Source organism: Euphorbia lathyris, chromosome 5 (assembly GCF_963576675.1).
Source record: "Euphorbia lathyris chromosome 5, ddEupLath1.1, whole genome shotgun sequence".
Lineage (NCBI taxonomy): Eukaryota > Viridiplantae > Streptophyta > Magnoliopsida > Malpighiales > Euphorbiaceae > Euphorbia > Euphorbia lathyris.
Window position 1 is genome coordinate 14,190,024 of NC_088914.1, and position 11,069 is coordinate 14,201,092.

The 11,069-nt window shown below is 38.3% G+C and overlaps 1 protein-coding gene across 1 annotated transcript; it reads right to left on the bottom strand.

The window, feature by feature from the left end:
• Positions 1–3,385: 3,385 nt before the first annotated feature.
• LOC136228850 (uncharacterized) lies at positions 3,386–5,763 on the bottom strand. The gene is made up of 4 exons (XM_066017337.1): positions 5,546–5,763; positions 5,399–5,452; positions 3,677–3,746; positions 3,386–3,597 (listed from the first exon to the last, which is right to left on the bottom strand). The coding sequence occupies exons 1-4, from the start codon at positions 5,600–5,602 to the stop codon at positions 3,548–3,550; spliced, it is 231 nt and encodes a 76-aa protein (XP_065873409.1). The 5' UTR covers positions 5,603–5,763; the 3' UTR covers positions 3,386–3,547.
• Between the last annotated feature and the right edge of the window lie 5,306 nt (positions 5,764–11,069).

An 11,069-nucleotide genomic window follows, 5' to 3' on the forward strand; every position in this document is an offset into this window, starting at 1 on the left:
ATAGGGGATGAGGTTGTGAATGTCATTAGTGCATATGCGCCACAAATAGGATTAGATGTGTCTATAAGACAAGCTTTTTGGGATGACTTAGAGGAAGTGGTGCAACAGGTTCCTAGGGATGAAAAAATGGTACTAGGGGGTGATCTCAATGGACACGTGGGTTCTAGGCGAGATGGGTTTGAGAGTGTTCATGGAGGGTATGGTTTTGGAGATAAGAATGAAGCAGGAAATGATATTTTGGAATTCGCATCAGCCTATGACTTGAGTATCATGAACACATGGTTTATGAAGAGAACATCCCACTTAGTGACTTATCGGAGTGGCGGTAATGCGAGCCAAATTGACTTCTTCTTAGTAAGGAGTGCTTGGAGAAAGAGTTATATTGATTGTAAGGTGATCCCTGGTGAGAGTACGACAACCCAACATAGAGTAGTGGTGCTAGATTTTCGAAGTAGGAAATGTATAAGAAAACAAACACCTCAAGTAGAGACTAAGATTAAGTGGTGGAAATTGCAAGGGGAGAATCAACAAAAATTTGTGGATGAGATGACCAAAAAAGATATTTGGACTTGCAATATGGATTCAGATATAGATTCAATATGGAATAAGATGGAGCATAGTATAAGGGAAGTAGCGAAGGAAGTTCTAGGGGAATCTAAAGGTAGCATGCCACCGGGTAAGGACACATCTTGGTGGACAGAAGAAGTACGACAAGCAGTAAAGAGTAAGAGAGAATCCTATAAACTATTGGGGAAATGTAGGAGTGACGAGAACTACGAAAAATACAAAGAGGCTAAAAGGGAAGTAAAGAAGGTCATACGAGATGCTAGAGCAAAGGTGAATCGGGATCTGTATACAAGATTGGATACGAAAGAAGGGGAAAGAGACATATATAGAATTGCTCGGATGAGAGATAGGAAGACGCGAGATCTCGGAAAAGTTAAATGTGTGAAGGATGTGGACCAGAAAGTCCTAGTTGGAGATAAGGATATCAAGGAACGATGGAGGTCCTATTTTGATGACTTATTTAATGGAGATCGCCAACAAGATGTTGGAGATATAAGTATCCATCACGATATGATAAATCATGAATGCCTGCGGAGAATTCAAAAGGGTGAAGTCAAAATGGCATTAAGTAAGATGAAGTTGAAGAAAGCAGTAGGACCTGATGGCATCCCTATTGAGATTTGGAGATGTTTGGGAGAAAGAGGAATCGAATGGTTGACGACGTTCTTCAACAAAATTTGGAGAAACAATAAGATGCCATCAGAATGGAGGAAAAGTACCTTAATCCCTTTGTATAAGAACAAAGGCGATGTCCAAGATTGTGCCAACTATCGGGGAATCAAATTAATGAGTCACACTATGAAACTTTGGGAGCGAGTGATTGAACAAAGGCTAAGGAGGACGGTGAAGATCTCGGAAAACCAGTTTGGCTTTATGCCGGGAAGATCAACTATGGAAGCCATCCATCTAATGAGACAATTAATGGAGCACTATCGAAATAAGAAGAAAGACTTGCATATGGTTTTCATTGACTTGGAGAAAGCATATGATAAGGTACCAAGGGAAGTACTTTGGTGGGCCTTGATAAGGAAAGGCATTTCGCGGAAATATATTGACATCATAAAGGACATGTATGAGGGAGTATGCACGAGTGTACGTACTAGTGTTGGGAAAACTGAAGAGTTTCCTATTACGATTGGAGTGCATCAAGGTTCCGCACTAAGCCCATTTCTTTTTGCCATCGTTATGGATGAACTAACAAGTTCACTTCAAGATGGTATACCATGGTGCATGCTGTTTGCAGATGATATTGTGTTGGTTGATGAGACGAAAGAAGGAGTGGAGATGAAGTTGGAACTATGGAGGCAAACTCTAGAATCTAGAGGCTTTAAGTTGAGTCGAAGTAAGACAGAATATTTGGAGTGTAAGTTTAGCGGCCGTAGGAGTAGGGAGGCAGGGACAATCACCCTAGATGGGAGAGTTGTTCAGGCCTCGGATTGCTTCCGGTATTTAGGATCTATTATCCAAACGGATGGAGAAGTAGATGGAGATGTTGCCCATAGGATTAAAGCTGGTTGGTCGAAGTGGAAGAGTGCTACGGGTTTCCTTTGTGATCCCGGCATGCCTAATAGATTGAAGGGAAAATTCTACCGGACGGCAATTAGACCAGCATTGTTATATGGTACGGAGTGTTGGGCAGTGAAACACTGCCACATCCATAAGATGTCGGTGGCGGAGATGCGTATGTTGAGATGGATGTGTGGTCACACGAGAAAGGACCGGGTGCGTAATGAAATAATTAGGACAAAAGTAGGGGTTACATCTATTGAGAATAAAATGAGAGAAAACCGACTAAGGTGGTTTGGCCATGTGAGACGTAGAGCGCTTGATGCGCCGGTTAGGAGAACCGAAGAGTGGCAAAGGGATGTAGTGGTGAGGGGTAGGGGAAGACCTAAGCAAACTTGGAGGAGGGTGATCGAGAGTGATATGAGTTTATTGGGAATTGAGGAAAATATGGTAGTGGATAGGACGGAGTGGAGGGAGCGAATCTGTGTCGCTGACACGACTTGATTTTCACGGTTTTATATGATGGTTCATGTTAGCCGACCCCGAATCATTTCGGGACTAAGGCTTTGTTGTTGTTGTTGTATTATATGGGGACGACATACCGTCCTTAGGAATGGGGACGATAGTCGTCCTTAGGAACGGGGATGAAATGTCGTCCCTAAGAATAGGGACGATAGTCGTCCTTATAAACGGGGATGAAATGTCGTCCCTAAGAATAGGGATGAAATGTCGTCCCTAGGAACGAGGACGACAGTCGTCCCTATCAATTGGGACGACAGTCGTCCTTAAAAGCGGGGACGACAATTGTCCCTCTAAATAGGGACGACATCATTCTTTTCGTCCCCTATAGAATCAAGGACGGAGGAAACAAGGACGAAAAATGGGGACGAAAAAATTGTCCCTGAAAATATAGGGGACAAAATTTTATGTTTTTGGGGACGAATTTTTCCGTCCCTGAAAGTGTTATTTTTTGTAGTGTTTCAAACACAAGTTAAAAATGCAATTGGTTTTACAGAATTGAATTGTCCAAAAAAATTTAAACATAAAAGAACGAAACCATTATTTCAAGACATGAGAAATGTTTTAATTTATGGTGTCACTTAACCTGGTTTCTTTTCCTTGACTGTAGAGTAGAATGAGAACTGCACTAGTTATTCATTAATTCTTATGGCTTGAAAATTTTCTATTCCAAAACCAAGTTACTGAAACGTGAGAGGAGCATTTGTTTTGACCCCTACTCGCCCATTCACAGTACGGGGCTTTATTGAAGTGAAAAGTAAGATACGACTATCAATTTCTGACACAACAGCACTTGACTGTCAATTTCTAACACAACAACACTTTGAGTTGCTACGTAAACAAGATTGAGCATTAAACACTACAATCTTTCAATGTCCGAAATGCATAATAACAAATGTTAAAGCCACGAAAAGCAATTAGTAAAGGAAATTCAGAACCTGTAAAACATTAGTTATCAATTGGAGTTGAGCTTTGCTAACATGGCTTTGGCAGAATCAAGCTGTTCTGCACAATTTGGAGAACAATCAATGTTAATACAGTTGTTTCGAGCATTCGTAACAAGTGCAGAAAAGATGGTGCTTACTCTGTTCAGCCGCTTTTGCTTTTTGGGTACTTGTCCGGAAAAAAAGGTTGCCAGTTTTTTGATAGACAGCCTAAGTTCAAGAACAAAACATGTTATTTTCCCTGTATCCTTCTTCTAGGGAATATTGACACGTTTGTGGTAAAAGTTCAAACGACAGATACACTTCTCCGCTTGTCAAAGCAGTGTTTTGGACAACAAAAAAATGCCATATATCCGGAAATATTTTGAAAGGAAGCATAAAGTAGGAAATAGTTTGGATTTTTACAACAAACATGTCAATTCCCTTTCTTCTAGAGGATAGAAGAATGTAAATAAAGAATCAATGCAGCAAAATAAGAAGAGAAAGACAAAATAGAAGCATTCAAGTGAACACATTTGGACATGCATATTTTACACAAATGATCAGCATACAATCACAGTTATAATATCATATGATAGGGTTTTCTTATTCAATCATCAGAAACGGTAGATATTACATCTTCCAAGGCTAAAAAAAGGGCGGCCCGGTCGCACTACGCGCCCCCGCTGAGCGAGGGTCCGGGGAGGGGTCCCACCACAAGGGTGGACTGGGGGCAAGCCTTCCCCTGCCAATTTACTTGGCAAGAGGCCGCTCCTAAGACTCGAACCCGTGACCTCTTGGTCACACGACAACAACGTTTACCGTTGCGCCAAGGCTCGCCCTCTACATCTTCCAAGGCTATTTTATAATTTTATATCTCTTGATAGATGAACCTCATTCCATCCACTCATTCCTATACAATTACAGACAACAACATTCATGGAATTCTATACTCAGCTCAACTCCTGTTACAACTGGTTACTCTACTCCACCAATATGCAGTCAAAACATTATGCTACACGTTGCGATATACATACATATATGTCAAGAATCCTATTTAATCGGGTTTCTAATTAGAATAGAAATTGAAAATTTTCTTTTCAAGTAAATTCCACTAGGAAAAGGACTTTACTTTCAGGCCTAAATATACAAACTTAGAGTCTTGAAACTTGTGGTCTTGAGATATGGATATGTAAGTGAAAGTAGTTTTCCATCAGACCGCTGTTCCCTCCACTCTCGACTTGGATATGTGTCGGAGTGTAATCGGGTCTCATGGGATTTGAGAGTTAGATTGTTGGATAAAGAATGTGATTTTCTTACTGTTGTACTAACCAACTTGTCGATTAGTAATGAATTTTGTGCTCCTCGCAGGCAAAATTAGTAGACCTAGGTAAATCTCTTGTTCTTGTTCGTGTGAATGCATATCTAATTTTCTATTCCGCATATTAAGCTTATCATAATCAACATCCGATTCCTAACAATATATTAACAAACATACATGATAGGCATGCTTCATCCCAAGGTTCTCTATCAAGTACTGACCAAATTACACTTTGCACAATAGAACACAAGAAAAAGGTAAATTCATGTTGAAAAGGCACAATAGAAATAACAAGAACTGAACTAGCCTTTCAATTTTGGTCATCCCAAAATAATACGGAGGTTAGATAAGAGAGAAATGGTAAAATTTCAAAAAACAACCATTTCCAGTTTCAAGAAGAATAGGAGTTAATCAATAAAGACGAGCCCTATAGAACAAGAATTTCAAACCAAAAATTTAATATTGTGACAGAGAAATAGTGAAGCACAAGGACGGAAAGGAGAGCTTGATAGGGGAAATTTCCTCAACTAGGAAAGGATTTTACATATTATGGCGAGCTTACCCGAGAAGATGAAAGATTATCCAGCTCTGCTAAAGCAACTTCATGGCTTCTTACCTGAAATATTGAAGAAACAAGATGATAGGCACAGTATGAATAAGAAATAAGCGTATGCATGTATGTATGTATCCGAAAGAAGAAACAGGCTACCTTTTTAGTAAGTTCGAATTTAGGGTTTGGAGCTGAGGAGGAAGTAGAGGTTGCCATAGATGACAATCGTTTCGAATTTCTCCACCGCCGAAGGAGCTTCACGCTTCACACTTCCAATTTGATTATGAGGAGGCGCACCTCGAAGCCTCAGTGAGGAAAGGAACCTTTCCGACTGGTGGTTGGCCGATTAAACACCGGTCATGGGAGAAGAAGAAGGGATTTTAATTGGGCCCCCGAATCATGTCCTTGACGAATATGACACTAATGCGCCTCTCAGCCCTTGGACCTATTCTGCTTTTAATTGGGCCTCCGAATCAAGTCCGGCCCAAGTTCATCCCAATAAGCCTTTTTGATCTATTTGCATTTAGCTTAAGTCTTAATCCCTTCATTTTCTTTTTTGATCGATTTTTTTTTTTTTTTTTGTAAAATTATAAATTCTTTTTACTTGATTATTTTTAATTAACTTTTATAATTCAGTTCAAATATCTCGTTACTCCGTCTAATTAGTTCAAACGATTTTGTTCACCTTCTTTGAAAACGGAGGGTTCAGGGTTATTAATCCGAGTTAAAATTTAGCTCATCACCCCCCTACCTATTTAGGGCTGTCAATTAGTTGAGGATTCATCATCCCCGTTGAAGACCTGTCCCGTTTGGGATCCCCATGGGGCGGGGATGGTTTGTATATTGACAGTCGGGGACGGGGCGGAGATGGTTATAAGTGTCTCATCCCCGTCCCCTTCCCCATCCCCGTCTCTGAATGTCCCTAATGGGGATCCCCGACTAAATACCCAAATATAGAAGAAGAAAAAAACTAATATATATATATATATATATATATATATATATATATTATTAGTTTATTTTGAACTTGATTTATTTTATACTTTGAATCTTTGTTTGTAATTGTTTAGTTAATTTTCTATATCTAGTAGTTTATGATTTTACATGTTCTTGAAATAGTAGTTTATGACTTTTAAAAAAAATTATATACTACAAATTGACGTTTTACAAGAAAAAGTAGAAAATTTAAAAACTTAAACATAGATGGGGATTCCCCGCAGGACGGGGATGGTAGCCAAATTTTTCCCATTTGTAATTCGGGGATAGGGACGGGGAATCTCCATCCCGCTTACATCCTAACTATTTGTCAAACGCTACCCAATAAATAGTTTGGTCGCGTTCCTTTCCCTCTCACTAACCTTTTTTTAACTTCATTAAGTCAATTAGATTAATAAATTAATTAAAGGAACTTAATTTCCATCATTTTAATTCATTTTAATTTAGTTCAAAATCCTTTTGGTACTAATAAAAGTCACTTGAAATTGATAAATATGTGGATTAAAATATAAGATAAATTATTTGTAAATTTTCAATTAAACTTTAAAACCTAATGCATAAGGTTATGTTATAATCGTATGCATGGTAAACGAAAACTTATAAATCATCCAAAAGTCATATTAATATTAATATATTCTCTACATATATTATAAACCTACTGTATAAGGTTGTGTTGTAATTATATACATGGCTATCACTAAGAAATTACCTAATGAAACATTAATATATTATATAAAACAATATATGACGTTGATTTTGTAGTTATAACCTCTAACCATTTATGTCCATTCTATCTGAATCTAATGTTATGGTTATGTTATAACCATGGTCCTAAAAACCTAAGAACGCTTTCAAAAATATGAAAATACTCTTCCAATGGTTCTAGTTTCAAACTCTTTATACAAGGTTATGTCATAACCGTGTATATGGTCAAGAAACTTAAAACATGACGCGAAAGGTTAATATACTTTAAGACAAATTCCAAGTGTCGTCTCAAAATCATCGTAAGACCCCCCCCCCCCTCTTAAACTACTGGATAGGGTTATGTTATAGCTCTATACACAGTCGTGGACCCGAAAGACTTCACAAGCGTCAGAGAAAGTTTTAAGCAAACACGATTAGCAACTAAAGTAATATCGAGCACGAACATGTAAAGCCAAACATGTAGAAATATTAGTACTGATTTATCGGGTGGGGTAGGGTGAGAGTACATCTCTTTCCTACACGTAACCAGAAACCGAATCTAGAATCATCACATACCACTACCTTATCTGGATCACCCAAAAAGGGTTAAGATCGAATCCAATTAGTATCCAATCAAACCGTCAAACTGATTAGTGGCGACTCAAAAATCCTTACGCACCAATCTCCCCTAAATGGGACTGTGTAGCACTGTTGACAAACTAATAAAGTGGGAGCCATCAAAGAGGAACATTTCACAATCCGTGGACACCGGCGCGACACAGACGAAAAGTTATATGAACACTACGGAGACAGAAAATGATGACCTAGCCCTCTTTGAGGAACAGAAACAAAACAGAAAAGAAAGAAGCATGAATTTCATAACGCACCTTCACCAAAAACCAGTGAGCCAGTAAACTGTACCATGTCGACTTCACCCTCATTTACGACAACTAATGATAGTGAACTAAATGTATTGGTCGGGTTCCTAGAGAAGCTCATCAGACCTTTCTTCCTCGAAGAGTTTAGAATGGCAATCTTCTTAACGAACCCAGATAAATCCCCAAGTCTTGGCAGTTTAAACCCAATGTTTTTTAGAAGTTTTAGCATTTGATTAGAGAAGATATTTTTCAAGTATGCATCTCCTGGGTTTGTACATGGATATTCCTGAATCTGATTAATGAAACGGATATCATCATTATCCTTAAAACTGAGAACCCCACGCCCACCAATGATTTTCGGCCCATCTTCCTATGTAACTTGATTTACAAATTGATAGCCAGAGTGCTCATGAACAGATTAAAAACTTCTCTTCCCCACTTATTGGTAAAGAGAAGTCCACATTTGTGGCAGGCAGATCCATCAACGACAATGTTCTGCTGGCTTTTGAGACCATTCACTATATGAAGAGACGCACTAAGGGAAAGTTTGGAAATGTGACTCTGAATATTGACATCCGGAAAGCATATGACATGGTTAGATGGAACTTTCTTCGAGTTGTTATCGCCAAAATGGGTTTCCCTAATATGTGGATTTGATAGATGATGCAATACACGTCCACCGTGAGTTATAAAATGTTGGTTAATGGGAATACAATTGTTCCTATCACCCTGAGACGAGGGCTCAAACAAGGTTGTCCTCTATCCCTTTATCTTTTCATCCTTTGTGCAGAGGTCCTATTAGGACTTATCAAACAGGTAGAAAGGCGTGAAGTCTTACACGATATTAAAGTTTTCTCAAGACCTCCTATTAGATCGAATTTGTTGTTTGCAGATGATAATGTCCTCTTTTTTAGATGCACGCCAGTGGAGTGTATACCAGTTCAGAGCATTCTAGACAAATATGCAAACAACTCGTGTTAGAGCGTGAAACTTCAAAAATCGAGTCTTTAGCTCAAATATGATATGAGTGATGAATAAAAGGATGAAATAAAAGAGATGCTGCACATCTATAACCCCTTAAAAATATAGGGAGATGCTTGGGGCTTGCTTCATTCATAGGCAGGAACAAATGCAATATTTTTTGTTTTCTTCAAGACAGAGTCTGGAAGAGAGTTCATAACTGGCAGGATAAACACCTATCTTTGTAGTGCAAAACATTCCGGCTTTTTGCATAAGTGCATTTCTCCTCCCTAATTTCTTGGACCATCTTTGTATTAGGAAAGATAGAGGAGGGTTTGGTTTTTGACACCTCTACTCTTTTAACATTGCTCTTTTTGGAAAAGTATGTGTGGAACATCATCATCAACCTTGATGCGCTGAAGCTAGATATTTCTCGACGGCTTCATTGGGTTCTAACTCGAGCCAAACATGGAGGGGCATCTGGAATGCGACTTCACATCTCAAGAAGGGTTATCAGTGGAGCCTTGGGGATGGTGAACAAGTAAGGCTCTGGGAGGATCCATGGTTTCCTACTAATGATTTTTACGTTTTAGGGACTGCACCAGGGGGTCTAGAGGAGTTAAAGGTCTGTCAATTATGGCTTGCAAACACAACTTCCTAGAACACTGCGCTCATTCACACCCTACTACCAAGTCAGATGTTTCGACTATTCTTCACCTTCTAGAGGCTTTTTGGATACTTCTGACCATATGTGTTGGGACTTCGATACAAAGGGGAGGTACATCGTGAAATCGGGTTACAGATTAGTGGACGATGCATGTCTGATGGATACTGAGGAACAAAATAACAGTGATGGTCATTGCTACGAAGTTTGAATATTCCTCTCAAAGTTAAGGTTTTCCTGTGAGAAGTATAGTATTGTTCTATGGTGTATCTAAAAGTATCGAAATGACGCGGTCTGGCAAAATCCATGCACAACGCCAGCCATTGCTATTATCCTCGCTCTTACATTTTGGGGCGATTACCATGTATCCCAGGAAAATAGAATAGAAGTATCAATGAACATACATCAGGTCCAAGCCATTCACAATTGTGAGAGAACCCCCCTACCCTCAAACGTAAAAAAATTAAATGTGGATGCAGCTTTGTTCAGAGATATAGAGTCAGTGGAGTGTGACTTTATTCTCCGAGATATAGAGTCCTTGGATGTTACTCTACCATTTTTCTTAGCAATGTGGAGGTAAAAGTAGCTGAAGCCCTATGTGTTAAAGAAGCTCTTTCCAGGCAAATCTACAATCTCATTCTAGAGACAAATTTTCAGACTGTTGCAAATGCTTTCAACCTCTCTCAAAAGGACTACAGTAAATTTGGCAATATCATGAAAAATTATCAAACCTTTACTTGGTGTGTCACCAGTGGCGGGGCCAGGAATTTAAACTTAGGGGGGCTAATTTTAGCCGTAGAGCTGAGGGTAAATTTTCAAAGTCGGGTTGGGCAAACAAAATTTAGCCTCGTTAAAACTGTAAAAATGTTATTATTTTTTAGAAACTAGCATTGAACTAATATAAAATTAAATATGTTTACTTTTTTCACGTTGGACACTTTTAATGTTTTAGCGAACACATCGTTGACGTGTTACGGTGTGTTCGCTAAAACATTAAAAGTGTCCAACGTAAAAATAGTAAACATATTTAATTTTCTATTAATTCAATGTTAATTTCTAAAAAATTATAACAGTTTTACCGTTTTTATTTTCTATTAAAACTTAATTTAAAAACTAAGTTATTTGAATCTAAAAAATAAGAAATTAATTTTTTTAATAGTAAAAACATAATAAAAAATGAAATCAAAAGTGTTATCAAAATAAATAGTCCATTTAAATTAATTAATAATGGTAACATGTTTTTATAATTATTAAAAATAAAGATAAAATAAATAAAAACATTCTAAAATAAAATGAGATTGAGAGAATTGAATCTAGGATCTCTTGAATAGGAGCATGTATTCTTAACAATTTCATACACCTTTAAGCATTGAAATAATACTACATAGAATCAATGTATATTAATTTTAGAGGGAACTACAGAAAACAAAACGATAAGTATTCAAAGGTGGAGTCGGTGACCGGGGACTCCGGCCCCAGCCCTGAGCTGGCTCCGCCCCTG

What these genes read in the sequence shown, in the direction of transcription:
- LOC136228850 (XM_066017337.1), bottom strand. Translation starts at nt 5,602, where the DNA reads ATGGCAACCTCTACTTCCTCCTCAGCTCCAAACCCTAAATTCGAACTT. An exon ending in ATAATCTTTCATCTTCTCGG is followed by an intron (nt 3,747 to 5,398) that starts GTAAGCTCGCCA and finishes TCTTGAACTTAG; the next exon opens with GCTGTCTATCAAAAAACTGG. An exon ending in AGCAAAAGCGGCTGAACAGA is followed by an intron (nt 3,598 to 3,676) that starts GTAAGCACCATC and finishes CAAATTGTGCAG; the next exon opens with AACAGCTTGATTCTGCCAAA.